General features: G+C 54.3%; 3 protein-coding genes and 2 long non-coding RNA genes across 9 annotated transcripts in view; 3 read left to right on the top strand and 2 right to left on the bottom strand.

The window, feature by feature from the left end:
* Positions 1-21,494, top strand: part of HOXC6 (homeobox C6) — a 25,959-nt gene extending 4,465 nt beyond the window's left edge. The window contains exons 1-3 of one of the 3 annotated variants that reach the window (XM_035002504.1): positions 7,718-8,237; positions 19,243-19,588; positions 20,318-21,494. In XM_035002504.1, the coding sequence (XP_034858395.1) occupies positions 19,435-19,588; positions 20,318-20,625 (462 nt within the window). In that variant the 5' untranslated portion in view covers positions 7,718-8,237; positions 19,243-19,434 and the 3' untranslated portion in view covers positions 20,626-21,494. Of the gene's footprint in view, positions 1-7,717; positions 8,238-18,350; positions 19,589-20,317 lie in introns of those variants that run through there. The other 2 variants (XM_035002503.1, XM_035002502.1) reach the window with 2 other exon arrangements.
* HOXC8 (homeobox C8) lies at positions 156-3,695 on the top strand. The gene is made up of 2 exons (XM_035002501.1): positions 156-641; positions 2,026-3,695. The coding sequence occupies exons 1-2, from the start codon at positions 206-208 to the stop codon at positions 2,316-2,318; spliced, it is 729 nt and encodes a 242-aa protein (XP_034858392.1). The 5' UTR covers positions 156-205; the 3' UTR covers positions 2,319-3,695.
* Positions 6,822-9,173, bottom strand: LOC118008774. 2 transcript variants are annotated; one of them, XR_004678746.1, is made up of 3 exons: positions 9,101-9,173; positions 7,620-7,728; positions 6,822-7,179 (listed from the first exon to the last, which is right to left on the bottom strand). It is a non-coding gene; the product is annotated as an uncharacterized LOC118008774 (long non-coding RNA). The 2 variants fall into 2 exon arrangements; XR_004678747.1 differs by lacking the exon at positions 9,101-9,173 and adding an exon at positions 8,763-8,848.
* On the bottom strand, positions 14,721-22,049 carry LOC118008775. 2 transcript variants are annotated; one of them, XR_004678749.1, is made up of 2 exons: positions 21,716-22,049; positions 14,721-15,160 (listed from the first exon to the last, which is right to left on the bottom strand). It is a non-coding gene; the product is annotated as an uncharacterized LOC118008775 (long non-coding RNA). The 2 variants fall into 2 exon arrangements; XR_004678748.1 differs by lacking the exon at positions 21,716-22,049 and adding an exon at positions 15,373-15,891.
* A 411-nt stretch (positions 22,050-22,460) lies between these two features.
* On the top strand, positions 22,461-26,467 carry HOXC5 (homeobox C5). The gene is made up of 2 exons (XM_035002505.1): positions 22,461-24,282; positions 25,000-26,467. The coding sequence occupies exons 1-2, from the start codon at positions 23,829-23,831 to the stop codon at positions 25,212-25,214; spliced, it is 669 nt and encodes a 222-aa protein (XP_034858396.1). The 5' UTR covers positions 22,461-23,828; the 3' UTR covers positions 25,215-26,467.
* Positions 26,468-26,727: the final 260 nt, after the last annotated feature.

Below are 26,727 nucleotides of genomic sequence, written 5' to 3'. Positions count from 1 at the left end.
CCCGCCGCCGCCGCCCGCGCCCAGCCCCGGGAGCCGCGCCGCGCCGGCCGGGCCCGGCACCCAGGCGCCCCCCCACCTGCCCAGCCCAGCCCCGGGGAGCCGGCCGGCCCGGGGTTCGCTCCCGGGGGAGGGACTTTCGGGGGGTACCGGGCGGGGGGAGTCGCGAGCCGGCGGGGAGGGGGCGGCGGGTTTTCATGTGCCCAGCATGAGCTCCTACTTCGTCAACCCCCTGTTCTCCAAATACAAAGGCGGCGAGTCCCTGGAACCGGCCTATTACGACTGCCGGTTCCCTCAGAGCGTGGGCAGGAGCCATGCGCTGGTGTACGGGCCCGGCGGCTCGGCGCCCGGCTTCCAGCACGCCTCGCACCACGTCCAAGACTTCTTCCACCACGGCACCTCGGGCATCTCCAACTCGGGCTACCAGCAGAACCCGTGCTCGCTGAGCTGCCACGGAGACGCCTCCAAATTCTATGGCTACGAGGCGCTCCCCAGACAGTCCCTTTATGGGGCTCAGCAAGAGGCGAGCGTGGTGCAATATCCCGACTGTAAATCCTCCGCCAACACTAACAGTAGCGAAGGACAAGGCCACTTAAATCAAAATTCGTCTCCCAGCCTCATGTTTCCATGGATGAGACCCCACGGTGAGAAGCCTTTTCTCTTTCCCCCTTGGTCTCCCGCGCTCCGGGGTCTTCCCCCCTTCCCTTGCCTCCTTTTTGTCTGCCCTCGCTTTCCCTCCTGGCTTTGGGGTCTCTGCGGCCCCACCCCCGTGCCTGAGTGGGCTTCTCGAGGTTGGGAGGTTCAGCTGGGCGTGGGGCGCGGGGCTCGCCTGGGATATTTGGGGGACTGGGGTGAAGGTGGTGTCTGGGCGCAAAGGGTTAAAAATCGTCTTCTCCACCTACTGTCTGTCTGTCTGTCTGCCTGTCTCCCTCTCTGTCTCTCCCTCTTGCCATCTCTAGAGTCAAAGTTGGGGAGGTGGCTGGGCAGAGGCCCGAGGACCCTGAGGTTATCAGCCTTTGGAGCAAACCAGTCTTTCCAAAAGGCAGAAAGCCTCAGTCCAGAACAGTGGCCAGGCTGTCTTGGGGGCGAAGGGAGGCCCCTGTTTCCCTCCCCTACCTGGACCAGAGGGTGACAAGACCCCAAGGACAGGTGCCTTGGCTCTCTGGGGTACCCACCGCCTCCTCTCAGAGAACTAGCCTTAAGGCCACCACCCCAACTTTGCTTTAGTTCCCTCAGTTGGAGAGAAGAGAGGGAGCCAGAGAGGAGAGAAAAGAGTGCAGGAAGGAGAGGGGCCATGCAGATTAGAGGGCACTGGGGTCCAGAGGACCCAAGCATGAGCTGCCCCCAATCAAAGGTTTATGGGCTTTCCCTGAGACCTTCAGAGTGGCTCAGGCCATGAGCCCCTCCAAGGGTGGCCTCTCATGGCCCAATTTCGAAGTAAAAGGGGAAGCGAGAAAGCGACAAGTTCCAGCGGGGATGGCCCGTGATTTATTTGCTGGTCTCCAGTTAGCAATCAGGCCAAGCAGTGATACATTCCAGGAGATCAATTATTTTTCTTCCTGGCAAGGCATTAAGCAGAGAGATTCAAGGAGGGGGCAGTGGGCAGAGCCCCTCTTCTTTACCCCCAGACCTTTTTCCTTTCTTTTGGAAACAGACTCTGTCCCCAGCTATGCTCACCAAATGCCACTCTGTACTTGTAAACAAAGCTGCAAGGGCCAGTTTCCTGAGACTGCAGGCCTGGGGGGGGGGAGAGGGGGAACTCTGCAGTGCTCCCCCTGCCCCTGCCATCCCCCAGTTTCCTGATAGACCCTAGTCCCTGCCCCCACCCCCACCCCACCTCCCAAGGTGAAGCCAAACCAAAACAAGCCCCCAAAGTTTCCTGCCCTTGCCTGCTCCCTGCTCTTGCCTGGTCTTCAGGAGGGAGGGGAACTGGGGAGATCACAGGGGAGACTTTAGGGGAGGAATAGTGGCAGGGGAAAGCCGAGCCCCCACCCAAACATAACCAGATTGGGGTTCTATTCTGTCCAGCTCCGGGGCGGCGCAGCGGAAGGCAAACTTACAGCCGGTATCAGACCTTGGAACTAGAAAAGGAGTTTCTCTTTAATCCTTATTTGACACGAAAGCGCCGGATTGAAGTCTCTCACGCCCTGGGACTGACTGAGAGACAAGTGAAGATCTGGTTCCAGAACCGAAGGATGAAGTGGAAAAAGGAGAACAACAAGGATAAACTGCCCGGAGCCCGAGATGAAGAGAAGGTGGAGGAAGAAGGAAACGAGGAAGAGGAGAAAGAAGAGGAGGAAAAGGAAGAAAACAAGGACTAAGCAAAAAAGAGAGACCCCCCCCCCCTTAGCAACTCCCTTGAAGTTTCGTTTTATGGTAGCGGATAAATTGAGAAGTTTACGACTGTCATTTGCTTTTATAGAGAATAGAATGACACTCACAACTCTAACTACCTGTCAGATACTTGCAGCTCTGGTTTTATTACCTTTGGACTTCCCCCGATCTTTATTTGTTTGGGGGCTGGAGGGGGGGAGACCGAGACACAGCGAAAAGTTTGGACTCTGTCTCAGTCCTTGCCCCAACACACACACTTGTCCCTACCCCCACCCTTCGGAGTCCTGCCTGGATTTTAAGGTCTGAGACCTGGCCTCTTCGCCCCTCTCTCACCCCTTCTTGCCACACTCCCACCTCCCTGCTTCTCTGGTATTTATTTTAGAGGGGAGCCCTCTCAAAATGCGGACGAAGACTTGTGGCTTTGTTTTTATGCTAGGATTATGTATTAGATTGAATTCTTTTCAAAAGAAAGGAAAGAAAGGTGAAGGAAGGAAGGAAGGGAAAGAAAGGGAGATGTTTAAAGAAATTTTTAAAATGATAGCAAGGAATATCCCTTCTCCCTCCCTGGGGCTCCCCCACTTAGAAAGACCCCCTTGACTTTCTCTAGAAACCTGGTGGAAACCTGAAAGAGATGCGGGTCTCTCCCCTGCCTCCTCTCCCCACGGGGTAGATAGGAGCCTGCAGTCGCCGCTGAAATCCTACCTAGCCATCCCATGGTCACTCGGGCCCATGCCTTCCTCCCCTTCGCTGTCTGATTTCTGTTGTTGGGCCCAGCTTCCTCTGAGCTGCACTAGTATTAGCGCTCAGAAATCACCATAATCATGAAAATAATAAGAATGATAATAATAATAATACTGCGAATAAATCTTTAACATACTACCTAAAGGGAACCTGCAATAATCATGAAAAAATAAAAAAGAAATTTTAAAAAATCCTAATATGCAAGAAAAAAAGAGAAAAAGATTAAAATTAAAAAAAAAAAGAAAGAAACCTCCAACGTATTTTATCACTACCTATAGAAAGAAATCCTGCTTTGAGAGTATTCGTAATGCGGTTTTGTTGTCGTTTGTTGCTGCTTATTTCACTAAGAAAAACCCAACAACTAAGACTGCCTAGCCCGCCGGTCCTGTGCGCTTTTATTGTGCTTCTAACCCCAGTAGAGTAGAACTAAATTGCACTGAATGTATAGTTAACTCTGTCTTGAATTCTCTGTTTATGCAATGTGCTCGAAAGAAAAAAAAACGTTAAAATATATCTATAATAATAATTTTTGGTCATTTGTCTTTATGTCCAGCTATGAATGTAGATTTTGTGTCCCGGCAGCCCTGTTCCTGGTCCAAGTACTTTGTATTGTATACGTGAGTCATAATAAAAAAAAAAAGGAGAAAAAACATTGAAGCTGGAATGACTTGCTTTTTCTCCAACGCCCCCCTCCCCCCCTCCAATTCTCTACTCCTCCTTTCCTCCTTATCCTTCTTTCCCAGCACTGTGGAAAAGGTCTCCGTCACTGATCTGACTTTGGGTGGAGGAACTCATGTGGAGAGGTCCCTAGGAGTTGAGAGGGCAGGCTGGGCAGGGAGGGCAGGTGAGAGGTGGGGGAGGTGTAGAGGAGGAGGAAGAAGAGCAGTATGCTCTTGGGAGAACCTTGGCTCCAAACAAAATGGGTTTCTAGATGCCAAGATCCCAATGGGAAGAGAGGGTCTCCCCACTTATTCACCTTCCTCCTCCTCAGCCTTGGGCTGGGCCCAGACAAAGCATCTGCCCCCATGCCCCTCCCACAACTAGGCCTTTTTCTTCCAGGGACTGAGGATGAGGCAATGGGGTTCTTTCTGATCTCCACATGCCCCTCGTGGTCAACCCTGGGCACCCAGCACCCAGCACTAGAACAGTGAACAGGGTGGGAAGAATGTGAGGCTCAAGGCAGCCTGGAGGACTTGGCTGGGGGGAAGATGGCTAGGGGTGGGGGATGAGGAAGTTTCAGCCTGGGGGAAAGGGAAGGAGGGGAAGGTGAGTGAGTTGGTACACCAAGCAGCCCGGGTCCATGTTCTGAAATTCAAATTCCGTCAGCACAGAGCCATCACTCTCACCCAGGCCTCTAGCATCTACCCCAGCCTCTGTTCTGGCTATTTCAAGCCGGCTCCCAGCTTCACCTTGGCAATTGGGCCGTCTGCCCTGCCCTCATAGTGTGGGCCATTGGCCTGGGGGTGAGGAGGATGGGCCTGCTGAGTGGACAGTCCTCCATCCCAGCCACAGAAGGGTAAAGAGAGTCTTCATTGGACTCCTCATTCCCCAAAATAAGGGGTTGAAGGCTCAGGGACTCAGGGGGCAAAGGGGTCTCTCACTCCTCCCTGGAGGGTCCTAGGCAGAGAAATCTGTTTATGCTAGTAAGATTCTGGTCAAATAATACCAAATTCCAGAGATAGGAGTCATCTGACTCAGTCAGGAGAAGGGGGAAAGGCAAGGAGATGGGATCTTCTGGTCCTTAAAACCAGATCCCCCGAAGACTGAAATATTTTTGACGCCAGATCTCTGCCCCCCCAACTCCAACAGTGTTTTTCCCAGACTTAGGCCCAGGCTGATTCTTATTTTGTGTAATTTCACCCGCATCTGGGTCCCTGGCTCCCTCGCAAAGTGGTCGTGAATACAGAATTGGGTCAGGCATCCTTGATATGGGACTCCTGCGGTCGGAGAGAGGCTGCCGATTGGAAGCACAGGCTGCAGGCAGCCGGGACCAGCTTTGAACAGCTCTGGGGGAAATCTTTGGAAACCTGGGGTCCCTGCTGTGAGCCGTTGCGCCAGCCAGGTAACCCCGTTTGCTGCGGGAGGCACCGGCAACCCGCCAGGGAGGTACCCGAAAAGAGAGCATTTCACTCCGACCTCAGGCCTTCCCAGGGGCATCCCTCCAGACTCTGAGGGCCGTCCGCGGGCCGTTTCATTTTTTAATGTGGAATTATGATTGCTATTAATAAACATCGCCGACCCGCAGCCAAGTTGCTTGAACCCTACACTAAGTGACTCCAAAGGACCTCGCCGAATTTCCCCCACACCCAGTGCCCCATTCATCCCTGGCCCTGCTCAGCAATGCCCGTGGCCCCAAGCCGGGCGTCGGAGGGCGGGGTGCGTCTGGCGCCCGGCATCGCTTGAGATGCGAAGCCTCGGGTGGGCCGCACCAAGAGAGCTCCAGCCGCCCCTTCCTGCAGCACCCGCTCCCCCACCCTTTCTGCCCACCGCCTCTTTTTTCTCGTTTGGAGAGAAAAGGAGGTAAAACCCGTTTTATGGGGGAACTTAATTGCGAGCGGGATGCGCTCTCTTTAGAAACGCGTCCTCCCAAATGCTCCCGCCGTCCCATTACCGGAATGGGGACCATTCGGCTGCAGCAGATAGGACTTTCTCCCATTCTTTACTTTTTTATTAGCCAATCAAAGTGGCTTCCGAAAGCTATTTGTGATTTGTGAAAAATAGTATCTTTCAAAATGCTGAGTTGAAGCATCTCGCTCATTTCGCCTTGAATTTATTATTCTAATCTCAGCTGTAGAGACGGGATAATGCAGCTATTAAGTTGGGGGGCAAATTCGTTTCTCTGGATTTTTTTTTTTTTTAATTCTCGGCATTTTATCTCCCTCCCCACTTCATGGCAGAGGCCAAGGGAGGTGCGGGCCTGCAGGGGACCTGGGGGTGAGGGAGGTAGTGAGTGCTCTATAGGGCTTTGGGGGGGACCCTAGGATGGGAGAGTGGTTTGGCCTTCTCCAGCCTCATCTTCCTCAAATGAGATGTCCCACTGGCTGCCTGCCGGCTGCAGAAAGTTACCTCGCCCCAATTAGACCAAACTCGGGACAGGTTGTGCCACAGACGAGAAGTAAAATTTCCGGTGAGCAGCCCGCAGCGCTGTCCCATTCTCCCAGCAGCCCATTGTGAAAAGCTGCGCCAGAGCTTCCTTGTCGTAATTTTTAACTACCTGTTATAAAATTTATGGGTGGGTTTGTAAAAGAAACTAGGTCTCTGCATCCGGCTGAGGGAACTGCTTCCCTTACTGAGGGAGGAAGTTTGGGGAGGGGATGAGGGGCCCCCTATTGGTTGGGGTGGGGCACCCAGCCATGGATGTCCCCCGCACCAGCTCCGTGCGGGATCAAGGAGAGAGCTTTGGGCCTTCAGATCTCCAGCTGGTGACTCGGCTGGGCTGCGACTGGTTGGCAAATAGTCTCTATGGGGGGAATCTATTCTGGGGTCCCCCGCATTGGATTCATCGCCAAAATTATGGGTCTGGAAAAAGGTGGGAGACACCTCAAGTGCTCAGAATTTAGCACAGAAGGTGGAATTTGGGAAAAGATAAGTTTCTTTCTGGGGGGAGGGACTCCAAGGTGTATCCCAGCTGCTTGGACACCAGCATTTTTCTGAAAAAGGCAGGTGGGTGCTGGTCACCTGACAAGATAGAAAAGGCTTCAAGCTGCCCTGCACCCAAAGCAGGGGGGTGGGGAGTAGGAACCAAGATCTTGGGCCTTAATTTTATTTTTATTTCTAGAAAGATTGGGAGTAATCTGCCATCTAAGCCTAGGAATTGAGGAGACCTGAAACTGGAGATGGTCTAGGAGAAGGAAAAATGTCCTTTTCTCTGAGAAAGGAGCCTGGGGTTGATGGGCACTTTGGGGGTTCTGGTGGCTGCCCCCAACTCTCACCCCTCCTGCTGCATGGGCAGGGCTACCCAGTACGGGTCTAAGCCCTCTCCGTTCTTCAGACCATGGCCAGGTCAGGCTTGGTTATGAGGCTTCCAGCCGCGTGTCCCTCTTGTTCCTGTCTGGGGCTGAACGGGGGCTGCCAGGGCTCCCCACTGGGAAAGATGTAGTTCTCTTCCTAGAAAAAAAGGGTAGGAGTTGGGAGTGCATCCCTTCTCAGTCCCTTCACCCCTCCAGCCGGCCCTGCACCGGCAGTGCCACAAACCTTTGCAAAGCCTCGCTTCCCCCAGATCCAACCTTAATACCCCATTTATATTAAGAAAGATATTTAAAATTCGGCATGGCAAAGGGAGGCGGCCGACTCAGCGCCAGAATCCTTCCTTTCCTCCTCTCGCGTCCCCCTTTTGCCCTTTCTGTGCTAGCCTGGAGCAGCCTGGCCCGTGGGGAGTGGGCGGTGGGTGAGGGTGGGGTGGGGGTCGGGGGATGCTCCCTCTCCGAGAGAATTGGGTAAACATGGCGACCGCGGCGCCCATTTGCACACGCTACACAAATGCATCGCATTCCCGGTTGTTTGCAGAAAATTTACAGCTGAGTAATAAAAGTTTACGATCGACTCACAAGTTGGATTGGCCACAAGAAGTCATGTGGATTCCATCCATGAACGTGAACTTTTTATTGTGGTTTGTCCGTTCGGAGCGCTCCGCAGAACAGTCCTCCCTGTAAGAGCCTAACCATTGCCAGGGAAACCTGCGCTGGGCGCTCCCTTCATTACCAGTATTTTTTTTTTATTAATCTGATTAATAATTATTTTCTCCCCCCATTTAATTTTTTTCCTCCCAGGTGGAGTTGCCGGAAGCTGGGGGCACCCGGGGAGGGGGGATGTGGAGGAAGGGGCAGGAGTTGGGGGCACCGCTCTCTCCCTTCCCGATCCTCTAGCCCCCCAAGGGGCAGGAGGAATGCGGGAGCAGGAGTTGAGATAGGGAGCTGCAGATGCCTCCGCCCCTCCCCTCTCCCAGCCTCTCCCTCCTGCCCCCTTCTTGCAACTCTCCTTAATTTTATTTGGCTTTTTGATCATTGGGACTATTTTTTTATTTTTAAATTTATATAAAGTATATATGTGTGTATGGAGCTGAGACAGGCTCGGCAGCGGCACAGAATAAGGGAAGACGAGAAAGAGAGTGGGAGAGAGAGAGAGGCAGAGAGAGAGAGGGAGAGGGAGAGTGACAGCAGCGCCCGGTAAGTGTTTCCTTATTGGTTCAAATATGTAACTAATGGTCCGTAGCTGGGTGGCGGTTTCAAGATAAGGACAGCAGCGGCTTGTCTCGGTTAGAGAGGAGAGGGGGGCTGGCGAGAGGGTGGGCGTGCGGGCAATTAAGGGGAGGAAAAGTGGGGGGAGGATTGGGTTAAGCTGTAATACGGTAGTGTGGGAAGTGTGTTGTCCTGATGTCACTGTGCGCCGAAGTTGGGGCTGGGGGGGGGAGAGGACTGCGCCTGTGGGGCTCAAGGCCGGGGTCTAGTGCGCTGACCCGCTGCCTGATGCCCACCCTGTCCTTACCTATTATAGATCTGCGGCCTCTTGGCTAATGGGACTGGGACGGAGGGGGCCCGGAAGCTCAAACTCCAGGGCAGGAGAGAGAACTGTAGGTTGTAACCATTGCCCCCTGAGCAAAGTCAGCCCCCCAGCCCCCAAACAAACTTTCCAGAGCCCCCTCCTTGCCCGCCGCCCCCTCCCTCCCAGAGAGCGCCACCGCGAGAGCTCACACATGCGCAGTGCGGGCCCAGAGCCGGGCGGCGGAGCAGGAAGAGAGCGCAGCTAGGCTGGCGGCGGGGCCTGTTAATTGGCAATTAGGGGGGAGGCTGTTGGCTGGTGCGCGTCAGCGGAGGAGAGTGCGTCTGCCCACCCCCAGCTCCCGCCCCCACTCGAGCGGACGGAAAGATGGGAGGTGCCCTGCACTGCGGGTGGATGGGTGGGGGTGGGGGTGGGGGACGCGGTACTCAAAAGCCATCTTGTGCTTGGAGAAAAGGGGCCAATCTGCCTTCTCTCACCCGGCCCAGCGTCCCCCACCCCCAGCCGCGGCCACCGTACCCGGGATACCCACTGGGCTGCTTCAGCCGCCTCGCCTGGCTGCTCTGAGCTGGGATCTGCCTTGTCTGGGGCGGAGGTGGGAATTGGGGAGGACCCAGGCTGGCTGGGGACAGGCCCAGGCCTCGCCGGCGGGCGCCTCTTGGGTGAGTGGAGGCAGTGAGGACTCAAGGCGTGGCTCGCTCATGGGGTAGGGACGTCAGAATCGGGCGGCCCGGAGGGTCCTGGGCGCTCGGGATCTTCCTAATAATTGGTGCTAATGGCGTGTTGTATGGTCTTAACCCGACACATATGGTTTCATAACACAGTGGCTTAATTTCTTCCAAATGTACGTGGCCCTGAATGTGTTGCAGTTTGATATATGACCCCGCCCTGCTCCCTGGCCTGGGTCCGAGGCGGCCCCTATATGTGTGAGCTTCTCTTTATAAAGGGCGATGCACACACAAACGCTTACACACCCAGGCAGACACACCCCAGAGCTGGGGGAGGGGAGCGCATATTCCTGGAGAGGTCTGAGAGTCTGGGGGCCAGACTCACCTTCAGTCCGAGCTAAGAGCTGCCCCCCACCTCCAATCCTCTCTGGAGGCGCGACTGGGCTTCTCCGCCAAGCCCGAGTGGGGGAGGGGAACGATCCTCGATTTCCTGTTTAAACCCTGACCCGTCGCCTGGGGGTGGGCGGGGGGGAGGAGGTTGGGAGGGAGAACCTGTTTTTATCAAATTCTTAAAAACATAATTCGGCTGCATTCAAATCAAACCCCTTGGGTCCGAGTTGATGGTGAATCTTCTGTCCCCTCCCCCCCACAATCCCCTTCCCTTCCTCTCCTGCCCCCCCAAAATTCCCGTTTCATATCCGACATAAAGGCCTCTGAGGTATTGTCCCGGGGGAAGAAATGGCATTTTCTCTCCCCCTTCCACTCCCCCCCCCCCATAGGACTTGTGTGTCGGCAGAGGCGTCTGCCGAGGGGCTAATTTCGCGTTCCTTGTTTACGATCGAGAAAAGCGCTTGGCTCTCCCCAAATGGGCCCAGCCCGCCGCCTGCTCAGGCTGCCGCGCGCTCTCCCGCCGCTCCAGTGCGGCCCAGGGCCTGACGCCCCGGGTAGCCATGCCGCGGCCACCGAGACCCCGAGGCTGTGGGACCTGAGAAGGGCAAGGGGAGTGCAGTGGGCCAGTGGAGGGGCCCCCGGAGGCCTGAAAATGGGAGCCTTTCTCCTGGCGTAATGTGGGAACCGCCGACCGGTGAGGCCTCTATTTCTCTCTTTCGCCTGTATTTTGTCTGCCCCCGTTGTCTGCCTACCCCCCCCCCGCCCCTGCAGATGGCCGCACTGACTAGAGGGGGGGCACAAGTCTCCTTTGTTCACCCCCCCAAGAAACAGCTTTCGGTGAAGGCCACTCAGGAGAGTGGGGATTCACCTGGGATATTAGAGGGGTCCCCCTCCCTTCGGAGGGGTGGGCCTGGGTAAGGCTGGGGTATTTATCTCAGCCTACAGGGATCTGAACAGATGTGCTGCCGGCGAGATTTCAGGGTGCTAGGGTTCATGGGTGACGGGTTAATGGCACCATCCTGAGGTGTCCTTATATAATATTTTTATCAATTGATTTTCTGTCCCTTCCTGGCTAGGGTCCTGCAGGCCCCCACGTCCTTCACCCCCTAGATCCTCCTCATGAGGCAAGAGGGATGCAGAGAAAGAATAACAGCAGTGACTGACCCTGGTTTTCCAGTTTTCTAGTCTGGCCAGGGGATAAATCCAGCCCCAAACGCCAGCCCCTTCCTTCTCTCCTTACTTTCGATTTTCTTTCCCTTCTTCCTCTCCCACTCTGGTGCGCAAACAGACGCAACAAGAGGGGCCACCAGTGACAACCCTCGGCCTCCTTGTAGGCCAGATTCCCTGTAAATGTGGTCCTTAGTGCAGGAAAGCACTGGTGTGTATATCTAATAATAGCCAGAGCGGCTGAGAATAGAATCTGGCCCGAGGACTCTGCACGCCCAGGACTAAGTCTGGGCAGAGGCACTGAATCTGTGGGTCAGGTTCTGGCAATATTCCTTGGAGCCCAGGGTTCCCCTCTGAGTCCACTCTTTGGGCACCTCAGGCCTGCCCCTTACGGGCTTTGTCAGCCCTGCCACGCACTGTATTCTATGCGCCAGTTCCTAGCTAAGGAGAAATGGGCAGAGCAAACCCTTTCTCTCCCTGGTCTGACAGTTGTGATCCCTAGGAAGAATGCGAGCTTGTTTGGAGAGGCGGCCTTGTTGGGTTGGCTGTTGTGTTCCGAACCCAGGCTTGGTAGCTTTATACACTTATTATAGACGGGCTCAAATGTACAGACTCCGACTTATGCATGAATATATACAGACTCATATTTCCTCGGTGGTTAATTGTATATTACCATGCTTGTATTCGCTCAAACACCTTTTTATGTGCATGCAAAATTTTGTTAGATGGGATTGGGCTCAAGGAGGCATTGGGTGCACCAAGAAGGCCCTCTGTGCATGCTGTCCTGGAAATGTGTGCGTGCTGGAATCGGAGTATGCGGGTTCCAGTAACCGACGGATGCCACAAAGGCTTTCTCAGACCTTATTGCCTTCACTGTCCAAGCAGCTGGGCTGGGGAAATATTGAATCCCTTCTGCTTTCTCTCCACACCTCCCCCCAGACTTCCTCAACTCAGAGGCTGTTTGCCAGAGGAACACTGTGGTGTTGAAAGTGAGTTTTGTGGGAAACTCTTTTTGTGGGTAAGGTAGACCCTTGGAGCGGTTCTGAGCAGTTGGCTAGGCCCTGGTGCTTGCAGCCTTGCTGGGACAGTGAAGGAGATCTGAGTGGTTAATAAGGTGGCCTCTGAGCAGTGGTCTGAGGCAGCTGTTGGAAGAGGCTGGTGGAGAAGGCCAGACGGAATGCGTAGGGGTACAGTGAACATCTATCCCCACTCCCGCCCCTGCTCACCGGACCCCAGATTTGCCTGTGTCCTCTGTGGGGCAGATTAGGGGCTCTCTAAGCTTGCCAAATACCTAGATTTGGTTACTGGTGGGACTTCGTTTTAATTCTGTCTCTGCTACCGAAGAAGCTGGGGAGAAGGCTGACAGGGCAGCGCCGGAGAAGCTGGGTCTAGCTGCCTGTGGGCCTGGAACACTGAATGTGCGCCGCGGCTGGGAATTCCCAGCCTCCCTTCCTAGCCTTTCTCCCTGCCGGGGCCAGGAGAAGACAGAGCAGGGGAGAATATGAATGTCGTGAACCACTCCTGAAAGAGAGTAAGGCCAGGAAAGGGGGTAGTGGGGTTTTCCTCCACTCCCTAGGCAATCAGGTTCCTCCCAAGACTTTCCTGTCCAGACACGCTGCTGCGGGTGCGGAGTCGTGCAGCTTTCTTCCAGCTTCTCCTGCCCGCACTGGGGGCAGCCTCGGGCTTTTGGCCCTCGGCCTCGCCTGGGTGCTGGGGTGACACTACCCCCAAATTGTGCCCCTCACCCGGCCCACGGCCTCTGCCACGGTGGCTGCGGCCGCCCCTGTTTATTGTGTCTGTGAGTTGTTTACTTGTTTTGTCTACTGCCACCCTGCGTCAGAAACCCGCCAAACCAGCAAACTCACCCAGGAGAACAAAGTGCGGCGCTATCCTGTGCTCCCTGTGCTCCCTCCCCTTTCCGGCACCCTGCTCCCGCCATTACCTCCTCCCTCACTCTTCCTTTCCCAGGAAAGCAGAACTCGTCCTAAAATAGGGCAGCTGTTTATAGGGTTGGGGGAATTATGGGGACACCATAAACCTCCGGGTGTCCTGGTGGTAGAGAGACTTAGAGCCGCCCTCCCCTTGCCTCGGGCTTTTCTTCCTTCCCCCTGGCAACTGCTTGGTTAAGGGGGCCACAGTCATTGAGAAAGCTGAGTCCCCCTCACCCCACTCCTCCACTCCTTTCTGCAGGAGTGTTCCCTGAGACACAGGTTGTTGGGTTTTAAATCAGGGTAATGTTGGCAGATTCATAAAACTAGATAAAGCATGTCGTTCTCCCCTCACCCTCCCTTCTCCTCAGCCCCCCAAAATAGCAGTGAATTTAAGCAAATCCTACAAAATTAAATTGCCCCTTCGCTAAAGATCCTATAAATCTCCAATCCCGCCAGGTGTAGAGTCGGAGAGGCTGCTGTTCGCCTCTAATTTTGCTCCTGGCTATCAAATCTAAAAGAGTATCATCGAAGTAAGTAATATTCTCGTTTCTGAAATTAATTCCCCCCTCCCCGTCTCTCTCTCTCTTTTCGCCAGTGCAGATTAAATGGTTCTCTCAGATCCGCAAACAGTAAAGGATAAAATTATTTATAGGGAAATGAGGACGATGTTTCATTGTTGGCTTATGGTTCCAGAACGTAATAACATTTTATTTTCAAGGGAGAGAACTTAGGCCAGGGGAAAAAGAAAAAAAGTGAGGAGAGGCAGGGCACCCCCACACAAAACTCCTACTGTATATAACTTAATATGACGTTTACCATTTCCTCATGACAACTTACTGTGACGTCATAAATGCCGTGCTCCTGAATTTTACAATTCTCTTAAACCTCCGAAGTGGGTCCAAGCAGTGCTTAGTGTGGAGGAGTATAAGAAAAGCCAGGAAGTTGGGGATCCTTTGGCCCCATTCCGGGGACCAAAAATATTCTAGATTTTCATTTTTCCTCCTGGGCCAACCAGGGCCAACCAGGGCCACTTGCTTTTCCTCCCTGAAATGTTACTCAGCATCTGAGTTCCCTCCCCATTCCCAGTGGGGATGAGATACTCGTCTGAGGTTCTCTTGCATGCCCTCTCTTCAGCTGATATTCAACTGCGTGGGACAGAGGTGGGACGCTCGGGGGGCAAGCCCCCAAAAGCCAGAAATGATTTCTTCCAATGATGAGCCCAAAGGGGCTCAGGGCTGAGTGGGATGGGACAGAGACGCTCGGGATCTATTTTACTTTTGAACCTTCAGTTGGTGAAGTGAATTGAGAAGCTAAACAAATAACATTGTGGGAGCGTGTGTGCTGATGGTATAGCTGCGTCCACTGGAGTGGTGGTAAAGAAAGGTCAGGCAGAAGTCTGGAAAGAGAGAAGGAGGAGAGAAAATGTGACGGGAGTTAGCAGAGACTCCCCATGTACCTTTCTTCTATAATTGCAAATAAAGCAAAAGCAGCTTGGGCAGCCTCTCAAACGTCTTAGGTCAAACGAGAATTTGCCAGCCCAGGCCTCAGAGGTGTTTGGGGCAGTTCTCAGGCGTTTGACATACCCCATCTGGCCTTGTCCTCCTTCCCCCTCCCCGACCCCCAACTCCATTTAGCTGGCCAGCCTGGGCCCTGTCCCTAGAATATAAGCACCCCCAAATGGGATCCATTTCCGGGTTGGATGTGTTACATTTCACCTTCTCCAAGTGTCTCCATGCCTGAACTTTGAAAGGAGGAGGAACATTCTGTTTTGGAATGCAATGTGTGTATGGGGAGGTATGTGCTCAGACTACTTCCCCCACCGTATCTATGAGAAACTGGAGGCTCCTTGGGTGAGCTATGCTTTGGTGTCCCCAAGCAGACCCAGTTCCCCGCATTCAGGTTCTCTGGCGGATTTGGAGACTCTCTTTGCAATCCTTTTACTCCGGATTCTATGGAGATCAAAGGAACTCCTACACAAAACACTGGGCATTTGGGGTAGGATTTATTTTTTAATTTTTAAGCTAAAAAATTCTGATCATAAGCCAGTCGGGCCAACTGAGCAATCGCTCTAGAACAGCAAAGCCCTAACCAAACAGTGCGGTTGTAAGGTGAGCTGAACAATTATTGAAACTGGGCTTTCTCTGCAAGAGGGCTTTCAGCCCTTGCCCAGGGGCACAAAAAGGGCTGGTGGAGCCACCGCCCTTCCCCTGCTCTCAAAATCAAGAATTGGCAGGGGTGAGTGGGGCAGCTGCAGTGGCTTCCAGGCAGCCAAGCGCCCAGGCCGAGCGCTGAGTCCTGCGGCTGTGGTGTCCAGGTCCTTGAGCAGCCTCCGGAGGCGCCGAGCTGTAGCTGGTGGCGCCGGCAGCCAGAAATGGAGTGTGTGTATCTGTGTGCAAGGCTGGGTGAGTCACAGACATCTGCGCAGAGTTGGGGGACCTAGGAAAAGAGAGAAGACTGGCAGAACACAAACTAGCCAGGACCTCTGGAAAAGACTGTCCCCCAGTAACCATTCCAGACCTCATCCCTCTCACTTCAGATACCCTTCCCCAAGAAATTAATATATTTTCCAGAGCAGAGTGGAAAGCAAAGGCAGACAAGAGGAGGCCTGCCCACGAACCCCTTCCCAGCCAGAGTCCAGTCATACCCACCTTCTCTCCCCAGTTCAGAGCGACACAGGCTCCCAGCCCCTGGCCTGGAGCAGGCTAAGGCTGGGGTAGGAGCGCTTGACTCATTCTGGGAAACCTTCCAGTGCCCAGCCTCCAAAGCACCCCTTAGCCTTGGGGACTCCAGGCCAGTGACTACCCACCCACCCCACCCCCCCGCCCCGTGCAGGCCTATGGCGCCTGCAGTAAGTTCCTCTCCTATAATTAGCGCTCATGAGAAGCATGTGTTTTGGACTGGGGAGATGGGGGGACTAGAGCAGCGAACAGCAACTTTCCCCCTTTATTCCTTTTCTGTTTTTTTTTTTTTTTTTTTGAATTCTGTTTTCGAATCCACTAATTACAGCTCCGAAAGCGAAAATCTGCTCTCGCCGCCAAACCCCCTCGGAATGCCTGATTCCGGAGGCCCAAGGGGCAGAGCTACTCCTAGACCTGCGGGCCTGATGGGGGTGTTCTCTGATTGCTCTAGGCTTGTTTTATAGAAACAAAGAACAAGTCCCCCCCTTCCCAGGACTTGTGCATATTTACAGAGCTCAACTGCAGTTTTAATAAAACATCTGTTCTTGCTTCTGCTGATGAGTTTCCATAATTGTTTTCAGACAAATTTAACCGGAAAATATAAATATATTTAGAAAAACCCAAGTCCCAGCTATCCCCCCATAGACACTCGTTCTTTCGCCAAAAAAATAAAATTAACATAAAATGAGAAAAGGAAAATATAATCCAATGGAGGGAAGATCGGGCTCATCTGACCTGCTCTCCCCCCTTGGAGCGAATCCTTCCAGCAAATTTCAGCTGCATAATTAAAGATCTGCCTGAAAGAAGGAGGCTTCTTTTTTTCAGGAATGGAAGGTGATGGCGGAGAGTATGATGGAAATTAATTTTGCCAAAAATCTTTAAGCAGTGGGGGAATTTATTTGTATTTCTGCTTCCCCTTCTCTCCCCCTTCCAGCATTTCTGCCTTTTTCCCCCAGCAGCTGGTTTCTGTTCATTATAAATCGGCGAGACCTTTCAGTCTCTGCCCTCTGTTTAGGGACGTAATAAAACACTTAACTTTCCGGGGCTGAGACTTACATTCTGCTCCTCAGGTCGCCCACCCCCGCGCCCACTACTTTCAGGCCCCAAAGGAGACTCTCCCCAATTTGGGGGCCCCTTTCCCCTCCAGACTTTGTTTAGGAGGGGCTCAAGGAAACCCAGGCATCCTTGCTGGGGGGCTGCAGCACATGCTTCCCCAGAAGCCCCTTCTTTCTCCTAAGATCCTTCCTTTCCCCACCCCCCCAAAAGAGATCTAAAAATGCATAGAAAATCAACACTCGTTGAAAGTGAAACCTCATTAAGACATCCTATCTTCCATCATTCAATTTGTTGTACATTGCAGCATTTAATATCTTGAAGGAAATATCACTGACATGATTTATCCCTCTAGCAATCTCTCTGAAATGGGGGGGGGGGGATGGAGGGAATTTACTCTCTTCCGGCCTGTTCTATGTGTTACACTGCTACCCTTAGGGCAGAAGTGAGGCTGGGAACTCTGAGAGCGGCTACTTGTGTCCAGGGGTGCGCTGACTTGTTTCTTAGCTCAGCCCCCTGGGTCTTCCCCCCCTCCCCCTAGTTCTTTCTCGCTCTACCTCTTGCCCTCCAGGGGGCCTGGAGCCCCAGCCAGCTGTTGAAAACCTCTGTCCGGGCATGCCATGAATTGGAGGACAGCTGGATTCTAGAGCAAAAGGCAAGTCACGCTAGTGTCTCTGTTCATATACCTGCCATGTCACCCCCTAACCAGATGACTCATCTCCAAATTTCTTTCTTAATTTGGAACCCTCCTCTACCCTTTCACTTTTATCTCCTTGAGCAGAAGAAAGTATGGTCCAAGAGGGGGAACATTTACAATGATAGGGGTCTTCCCCCACCCTTTTAAATACCAACAAATTTCCCTCCTTTCTGAAGGATTGGGGCTGTATTTTTAAAAGCCAACACAAATTGTCCAGCAGGAAGACTCTTCAGTCCCCTAACAAGGTTCATGTATTAGCTAACATGTTGTCTCCACCAGCTCCTACACACTGTCTGCTTTTGGGTTCGAAACTTTATTTTTCCCCCCTAGCGACACTCCAGGGAAACCTTAACGTTACAGAAGATGAATAAACGAGTTTTTTCCCAGCGTAGTCCCGTTTATGGCTTTATTGCTACCCATTGATTACTCTGCTTTGTTACACAGAAGGAAAAGATCATAAAATCCGGAGACATCCGGGTTCTTGTTATAGTCAGCCCCCCCCCCCCAAAATGGTGAGGAGAAAATATGAGCTTCCACCGCTCCCTTCGCTAGCCCCACCACCCCCTCTTTGTCAGCTCAAAGCATTTTCAGCCTATGTCACGATATCAAATTAAGTTTGGATTCATCAGGAGAAAAACTCCATCTGCACACCTTCCGCTGTTTCAGTTTGCCCACTGCGGCTCCCTCAGAAGCCTGGAACTCAGCTGCCTTTTCCTAACCTTCTCTTCCTTTTTCTCAGCCCCAATGTGGAGAGAAAATGGGGGTAGGGGTTGCTGAGAGGCCCGGCTCCGCCAGGTGTGGCTGGCCCTTGAGTGAGAGCTCCCCAGGAGCCCTTTGCTGGAATCTCCCAAGCCCCGGAGCTCAGGTCCAGGGTGCCTCTCTTGGCGGGGCAGAGTCCGGAGGGGCCTGGGGGCTTCTGACTTGCGCAGGGGCTTGAGCCTGCAGACGCTCGCTGTCCTTCAGAGCCCCCCCAGCCTTCTCTTTCTGCCTGGATCCTGTGTGAATCACCCCAGCGGCCCTCGTTGGCTCCAAATCATAAATTCTCACCAACATAAACAGGAGTTGATGTGTCTAGAAAGACCCTCAGAGTTCTTTCTTCTGCCTTCCTTTCTTCCTTTTCCTCTCTCTCTCCCACCTTTTGCTTCTTTCTCTCTCTTTTCCATTGTATTTTTATACATTTTTCCCTTTTAGGCAAAAGTGCTGCAAGAGTTTCCCCCAAAAGGGTGTTCTGAGAGGCAGAAGGGGGCTAAGAGGATGAAGAAGCAAATGCATGGCCCCTTTGCCCACTTCAGCTCTGCCACTGTGTCCTGAAGTCTCATCCTTACTCCTTTAGACCTCCTTGCTCCCTACATTTCCCTTCCACCTAAGACTATCAGCCACACTCTCCTTCCTCTGAGCACCGTGTTTTATGCAGTTTCTTTCTACTTTTGATTTTTTTTTTTTAATTTTGGGGGGGAAAAGTACTGGTTTAGTGATGAGGACTCACTCCATGGAGGGTCAAAGTAGGATTTCCTGTAGGATTTCTGGGGATTCCCCCTGAGCTGGGAAGGGGCTCTTCCCACAGAGAAATCAGGATGTAATTTTAGAATGGGGGGAGATATAAAAGATGAAATCAGATTGAAAATAGAGGGATTTCTCCAGACCTGGCTCTGGCCACAGCACAGCAAAGTTAGCAGGGGCTGAGAGATTTCCTAGCAGTGCAGCTCTTCTTCCCTGGGCCCCAAGGCCCTGCTAATGCATATTCACCCTTCTTCACCTCCAAATCAGTTCCCTAACATATATATTTTTAAAAGAAATCTAAGTCTTACTTTCAAAGCACACACTTAGTCTCAACTAGGGAATCAACAGAAGCAGAAGCGATTTTTTTCCCCCTTCTTGACATCTGGCTTGCGATTGGCTGGAAGGGGGTCAGCTGACTTTGTCATTTTGTCTGTCCTGGATTGGAGCCGTCCCTATAACCATCTAGTTCCGAGTACAAACTGGAGACAGAAATAAATATTAAAGAAATCATAGCCCGACCAGGTAAAGGCAAAGGGATGAATTCCTACTTCACTAACCCTTCCTTATCCTGCCACCTCGCCGGGGGCCAGGACGTCCTCCCCAACGTCGCCCTCAATTCCACCGCCTATGATCCAGTGAGGCATTTCTCGACCTATGGAGCAGCCGTTGCCCAGAACCGGATCTACTCGACTCCCTTTTATTCGCCACAGGAGAATGTCGTGTTCAGTTCCAGCCGGGGGCCGTATGACTATGGATCTAATTCCTTTTACCAGGAGAAAGACATGCTCTCAAACTGCAGACAAAACACCTTAGGACATAACACACAGACCTCAATCGCTCAGGATTTTAGTTCTGAGCAGGGCAGGACTGCGCCCCAGGACCAGAAAGCCAGTATCCAGATTTACCCCTGGATGCAGCGAATGAATTCGCACAGTGGTGAGTTTTACAGCTCCGAGATATAAATTAAATAAACTGAACTGGCTTTATGACCGGCTTCCCTAGAAGAACGGGCGGAGAGAGTTTTTTATGGCCCCATAAAAACAATCACGCTCGTCTCCTCGCCGACGCCGAGACAGGGCCCCCTCTTCTGCCCCCTCTGCTCGCCTCCCGCTTGCTCGCAGGGGCCTGGCCCCCTCGGCCCCTGACGGATTGGAGGGCTCTAAGGCAAACTGAGGGGGCAGGAACAGGGCAGGGTATGAGGGGAGGGGGCAGGGGGTGGGGAGCCCACCCAAAGTCAAGTCAGGCTGAGGAGAAGGGAGGAGGGAGAATAGGGGGCAGAGAAGTGGGGAGAAGTTTCCAAGGAGCTAGGGTGCTTGGGGAGGTGGGGGAGCCCAGTTGTTGAGAAATGGGGCCCTCATCCCCAGTGTTTGGAATTTTTCAAAAACCAGTTTTTAGACTTACAGCTTTCTGCCTGGTTCTTGCCCCCCCCCCACCACCTTTCTTTGGGACACTCACCTACCAACATATGGTGGGGGACTGAATGAAGTTGGGCTCCTAGCTGTACCCCCAGTGGGGGTGGGGCAGGGCAAAAGGGAGAAGGCTGAGGTCCGAGGGGGCCCGTGAGCTGCTGGCCAAGTTGGGAGGGTCAGGACTTTGCTAGGCTAAATCGTCTACGGAGGATGCCTCGCTGATTGTTTTTAGTGTGTTTTGTGCCCGGATCTCTAGGGGTCGGCTATGGAGCGGACCGGAGGCGCGGTCGCCAGATCTACTCGCGGTACCAGACCCTGGAACTGGAGAAGGAATTTCACTTCAACCGCTACCTAACGCGGCGCCGGCGCATCGAGATCGCCAACGCGCTCTGCCTGACCGAGCGACAGATCAAAATCTGGTTCCAGAACCGCCGGATGAAGTGGAAAAAAGAATCTAATCTCACGTCCACGCTCTCAGGGGGCGGCGGAGGGGCCGCGGCCGACAGCCTGGGCGGAAAAGAGGAAAAGCGGGAAGAGACAGAAGAGGAGAAGCAGAAAGAGTGACCAGGACTGTCCCTGCCACCCCTCTCTCTCCTTCTCCCTTGCTACCCCCCCCCAATTCCCTCCTAATCACACACTCTATATTTATCACTGGCACAACTGATGTGTTTTGACTCCCTAAAACAAAATTAGGGAGTCAAATATGGACCTGAAAGTCAACTCTGGACCCCCTCCCTCACCGCACAAACTCTCTTTGACCACGCGCCTCCTCCTCCTTGCTCCCTCGCTAGCTCGTTCTCGGCTCGTCTGCAGGCCCCTTCCCCCTCCCAGGCCTTGGGGGCTCCGTCCCTGAACCTCGCTTCAGACTCCACAGATCTCCCTCCAAATGAGGACTTGGCCTCCCACCCCCTCGGCGCCTCCACCCCCGCCCCTGCGCAGAGAGCCGGCTCCCGGGCCGGGGCCTCCGCTCCGGGGCCTCAGGGTCCGGCCTGGCAGCCGCGGAGAGCGGGAGGCCCAAGGAGGGCGCGTCGTGGCCCCACAGCAACCCCCAGGGCCTCCCCGCAGCCCCTGCCCGGCCCCTCTGCCCCAGCAAATGCCCAGCCCAGGCAAATTGTATTTAAAGAATCCTGGGGGTCATTATGGCATATTACAAACTGTGACCGTTTCTGTGTGAATATTTTTAGCTGTATTTGTGGTCTCTGTATTTATATTTATGTTTAGCACCGTCCGTGTTCCACTCCCATCTTAAAAGGGGGGAAAAAAAAGAGGGAAAATTACAAAAAGAGAGAAAAAAAAGTGAATGACGTTTGTTTAGCCAGTAGGAGAAAAAAATAAATTAAAAAAATCCCCCTCGTGTTACCCTCCTGTATAAATCCGACCTCTGGATCCGTTCTCGAATATTTAATAAAACTGATATTATTTTTAAAAGTTTATATCGGGATTTCTGTTAATTCGCTCGTCCGCCGGCCTGGGGTGAAAGTTGGAGCAGGCTCCGAGCGCTCCCGCGTCTGCCCGCCGCCTGCAAGCCCCCAGCCCCCTGCGCTCGTCTTTCCCGGGAGCCCGGCGCAGAGCCGGGGCCTCCCCGGTCTCCTGGTGAACGCGCTAGGGGGGCTGGGAGGCCTCTCTGGGCTTCCCAGCGGAGCAACACACTCACCCCGCAAAAAAGGCCGCATAGGATCTCGTTGGGGGTGGGGGGCGGGAAGCCTGGGTTGCTCGGATTGGTTTCCAGCCCCACACAGGCCTTTCTTCCTGCCTGGGGTAGTCTGGGGTCCTCGGCTTCTGAACCCCGAGCCCCCAAGGGCCAGAAAAGAAGCATTCTTCAGGTACCAGGGTCTCCCCCGTCCACTCCCCGGAGTGAGGAGGGGGGCGCCGCGTGAGCAGCCCCCAGCCAGCGCCAGGCCGACTGTTGCGAAACGTGGCGGAGGCGGAGAGCCGAGGGGAAAGAGAAGACCGCGGGATTTGAGCCCTTCCGCAGGGATTGAGCGATTCAAGGACATCTCGAAAAAGAAAGCCTGGAAACTGAGCCTGCTCTGGGACTCCTGACAGGGCTGGGACAAAATTCCTTCTTCCTTACAGCCCCAGTCGCAGTCTGGTTCCTTACTCCTTTGCCTCTCAAACTCGGCGGGTGAGGAGCTCAGCCAGACCCTAACCCTTTCCCCAGCTCAGGCCTTCTCTCCTTAAGCCCAGCCAGAGAAACCTGAGTGGACCTAGGGAGTGAGGTAGTGAGGGGGTCTCCCGGAGGGAAAAAATCCGCCAGAGTTTTCCAGACCTTCCAGATCCCCGCCAGCGCCCCCTCCAGCGCCTCCGCCAGCGGGGGTGAGGGGGGGCGTGGGGGGTCTGGAGGGGGGCGTCTCCTGGCAGGGGCGGGGATTTCCTGGGGAGAGGCAGGCAGGAAAGAATAAGACTTGGGGCTAGGGGAGGGGGCTCGGAAAGGGGCCGAATGGCTGCGGAGCCCCTGGCCGCAGGCTGTGAAGGTTGCCCAGGCGCCTGCCCTGCCCACCTCCTCCATCCTCCACCCCCAGCCAGGTCCTTTCCACGCCTCCAAATAGCTCAGAAAGTGCTCTCCTGCGGACCTTCTGTATCTAGGTCCCTGAAAACCTGTTCCAGAGGCCTTTTCCAAAAAGGGCACAAAACAGGCCTTTTCCTCTGCCCTGCTCATATAATATTTGTGGATGCTTCAATCTTGCTTCTCCATGCCCTCAATTAACATCTATTTTCTATCCCAAATATCTGGCATAGAATACACAGGGATGCAGAGCAGTCCTCCAAGCCCATTGTGTCTGGTTCTACACACACACACACACACACACACACACACAATTGCCTAGTTGCCACTCTGGGATCCCAGCATGGTGAGGTCTACTCAACTCCACCCCCCCCCCATCCTCACCTCCAGGCTCATCCCAGAGTTTCCAGCACTTTCAGCTTCCTGACCCTCCCCCCCTGTCTAGTTCTGTCCACCCAGGACCCCTCTTCCTCTGAGCATCCTGTCCACCTCTCCAGGGGTTGGGTTCACTTCCCCAACCTGACAGTCACCTCCTCAGCAGTAGCAGGGCCTTGGGGCCTCCAAGGAGAGGGACCTTGAAGCTTGGTTTAGAGAACCTGAGGGAAATCCCTTGGGATCTCCAACTTGGCCAGGGGCCCCCCTACCTAAATCTCCTTTCCTCAGCCATTTTTGAAGATTGAAAGGCTCTGGGGGTGGGGAGGCAAGGCTATCCGTTAGTTTTTGTATCCTAAACAAGACCTCATCTTTCCTTAAAATTAAATACAGTTTAAAAGGCCATTCCAAGGGTTTGTTGCAGCAACAACCAGCTTCTCTACAGGGTAGAGAATCCAGCGGTCTGAAGGCGGGCCGACAAGCCAGGCTGCAATTCCTCCAAGTAGGCACCAGGTGTCGCTGTGGGCTCGTTGTCCCGGCTACCCCCCAATTTCAAGAACCATTTTTTTTTTCCTCCCCCTTCTCTCTCTCTTTCTCTCTCACTCCCTCTCCCCCTTGGTTGGGCTTTGCCAACATATCAAGATGCGTTTCGCCGGCTTCCATCACTAACCTCCCGGAGGTCATCAAGCCAAATTTATGAGTGGCCGCTTGAGTCACGTGACTCTATTTAAGGCTCCCTTATTTGGGAAGAGCGCATAGGATAAAGAAAGAGATATCTCCACCTATAAATTGTGCACTTTGGAGAACAAAAAACCCCTCAACTTCAAAGAGTCACAAATCACCCTTAATCAAAAAGGGTGCAGAAATTTTTTTTTGGGCCCTCCCCGCCATGAGCTCCTACGTAGCCAATTCATTCTATAAGCAGAGCCCCAATATCCCTGCCTATAACATGCAAACTTGTGGGAACTATGGATCGGCCTCAGAGGTGCAGGCATCCAGGTACTGCTACGGTGGATTGGACTTAAGCATCACTTTCCCACCGCCTGCGCCTTCCAACTCTCTCCACGGGGTAGACATGGCTGCCAACCCCCGGGCTCACCCCGACCGCCCCGCCTGCAGCGCCGCGGCCGCTCCGGGACACGCTCTGGGCAGAGATGAAGCGGCTCCTCTGAACCCCGGGATGTACAGTCAGAAGGCGGCTCGCCCAGCGCTGGAGGAGCGAGCTAAGAGCAGTGGGGAGATCAAAGAGGAGCAGGCGCAGACAGGGCAGCCCGCCGGACTGAGCCAGCCACCGGCCCCGCCACAGATTTACCCGTGGATGACCAAACTGCACATGAGCCACGGTAAACTTTAGGACTTCATTTTGCGCGCTCGGGTCCGCCTGGGTTTTATAGGCCATGCGGGGCAAATAAAGAAAAAAAACCTGCGGCCATAAATTTTACGATCCAGGCATCAATGGCTCGTAAAACTGTCCACTAAAAGGCTTAGAGGCTGTGTGCGCCCAAATTTACGACGACATAATTGGATCATAGGAACAAAACGTGTATAAAAGGCAATATTCAATTTTTGGGGGAGAGGGAGGGAGTTAAAAAAATAGAGGGATCTGAAGGGTGAGGAGCGCGGGGCTCCAGAGCGGGGATCCCCCCGCGGCTCCCTCCCTCCCTCCCCTGTGGAGCCGGCTCGGCCGGCGCTGGCCGCTCCGGAGGATTCCAGCGACTCGGGAGGGGCGGGAGGGGGGTCCCCGGTGCTCGGATCTCGAGGGTGCTTATTGTTCGGTCCGAGCCTGGGTCTCCCTCTCCCCCCCACCCCCTCGGCCCCTCCGGCTGCTGAGTGAAGGCTGCGGCGGAAAGTTTCCTGCCAGGGCAGAGGCGCCTCTCCGGGGGCTAGGCTGGGCTAGGCTGGGCTGGGCCGGGCCGCGCCCGCCTGCGGCCCGCTGGGCCTGTCCTGCCCTGCTCGCCTCCTCTCCCTCCGGCGGCGGGTGGGGGCCTGGGCTGGGGTCGGGACGCTGGGGCGCTGCACGCTATTCACCCCTTCCTGGCTTGGGGGGCTTTATATTCCAGAGACGGACGGCAAGCGGTCCCGAACCAGTTACACGCGCTACCAGACCCTGGAACTGGAAAAAGAATTCCACTTTAATCGCTACCTCACTCGCCGCAGGCGCATAGAGATCGCCAACAACTTGTGTCTCAACGAGAGACAGATCAAGATCTGGTTCCAGAACCGCAGGATGAAGTGGAAGAAAGATTCCAAAATGAAAAGCAAAGAGGCTCTTTAGAGGCAGCAGGGAGGCCCGCAGATAGCGCCCCAAGCCCGCTTTGGTCCCCGCGCCTTTCCTTTTCGGTTGTCCTCTCTCTATATTTTGGGGCAAGGGCGGGGGCTGCAGCACCCGCTCGGGGCCTCACCGACAAAAGCGCGTTCCCTTGGCACTCCGCATCCCCACCGACCCCAGGTTCCTGCGGGGCTGTCCGCGCGGTGCGGACTCCCCTCAGTTCTGCTCAGCACCGGCGGGGTGGGCGGGGAGGGGGGCGCCAGGGCAAGCTCCGCAGGGGCTCCCCAGAGGGCTGCGGCAGACGGGCTGGTGCTGAACGAACCGGGCCTGGGCCGCCTCTCAGGCTCCCAGCCCCAGAGCGGCCTGCGGGAATTAAGGTGGGCCCGGCAGGGGCTCCAGGCCCCACGCCCCGACCCTCCGGCCTCCCCTGTCCTTTGTTCCCGGCTTAGGCTGGCCAGGCGGCTGAGGGCTGGTGAGAGTGGCTATGCTTGGGGGAGTCCGGCGCCAGACTCGGGGTGCTTCGTTGTAGCGACTAAACTCCATGTTCGGTTTTTTTATGATTTGCATATGAAAGGGGGAGATGACTGAAGGTCTGCCTAGGGCCCCCTTGGTTGCCCTAGGCTCTCCAAACCTTCTCACCCATCCCTAAGCCCGGTAACCTCTCCAGCCTGCGCCCTCTGCATGCCCTCTCAGGCCCCTCCGCCTCAGACCACTAGCTAGCTCAACCATGGGGGTTCCCTGCCACTGGACCCCAGCAAGCAGTCCTAGAGGTTCCTGGCTGCCCACTAGTCCCTGCCACGACTCTCTGTGCCCTCCTGCCCCATCGCTGTTGTCCAACTATTTATTGACTCCAGGTCTTTCCTGAAACTATATTTTGTCATATCAAATAAAGACAAAGAGAGATCAGGACTAAAGATGCAGCGGTGCCTCTCTGTTTGGGGCATGTATTGGGTAAAAGTGTCTAAATGGGCTATGGAGTATAGGGGAGGCCCATAGCCTCTCAGCCTCTTTTTAAAAAGAATTTTTAGGAGCTTCTAGAGGGATTGAGAAGAGGGAGGTGAAATTGAGCTCCTTTCCAGATCCCTGGTTCCCAGATGGGCCTTTGGGGAAAGGGGAGGGCACCTACGCAGTCTGTACTGGCTTTTCCCATGCTGTGGCTCTCCAAGGCTTTCAGGCCTCTGCACCCCATTCCCACCTTGGCTGGGTGGATCTGAGGCCTCTAGACTGGCAAGCAGCCCCCACTGCATGCCAGAGCTAATCTGCAGGGCCTGGGGGCTCCGTGGCGCTCATACTCTCCGGCCCCAGACTCTGAAGATCTCTCCCAGAGCTCGGTGAGGGGCCGTGCTGGACATAGAGGGAGGGCTGAGCCCTCAGCCTAGAAGCCCACTTGGTCCCAAGAAGGATCCTCAGAAAGAGTTGGTACTGCTTGATAAAGGGGTCTGGGGGAGTTGGAGGAAGTGTGTCTCAGCTTTTTAAGATCCTGGGGCAGATGGGAGCAAGGAGGGCAGCCTACAGCGTA

This window comes from Mirounga leonina, unplaced genomic scaffold (genome assembly GCF_011800145.1).
Source record: "Mirounga leonina isolate KUSES-001 unplaced genomic scaffold, KU_Mleo_1.0 Mir_126, whole genome shotgun sequence".
Taxonomy (NCBI): Eukaryota; Metazoa; Chordata; class Mammalia; order Carnivora; family Phocidae; genus Mirounga; species Mirounga leonina.
Note: the sequence above shows the minus strand (reverse complement) of the source record. Positions and strands in the feature narration are given on the sequence as shown.

Bases quoted from the DNA above. Each gene is read 5' to 3' on its own strand.
- HOXC5 (XM_035002505.1), top strand. From the start codon at position 23,829: ATGAGCTCCTACGTAGCCAATTCATTCTATAAGCAGAGCCCCAATATC. The intron at 24,283-24,999 runs GTAAACTTTAGG...TTTATATTCCAG, and splicing joins CAAACTGCACATGAGCCACG to AGACGGACGGCAAGCGGTCC.
- HOXC8 (XM_035002501.1), top strand. From the start codon at position 206: ATGAGCTCCTACTTCGTCAACCCCCTGTTCTCCAAATACAAAGGCGGC. The intron at 642-2,025 runs GTGAGAAGCCTT...TATTCTGTCCAG, and splicing joins TCCATGGATGAGACCCCACG to CTCCGGGGCGGCGCAGCGGA.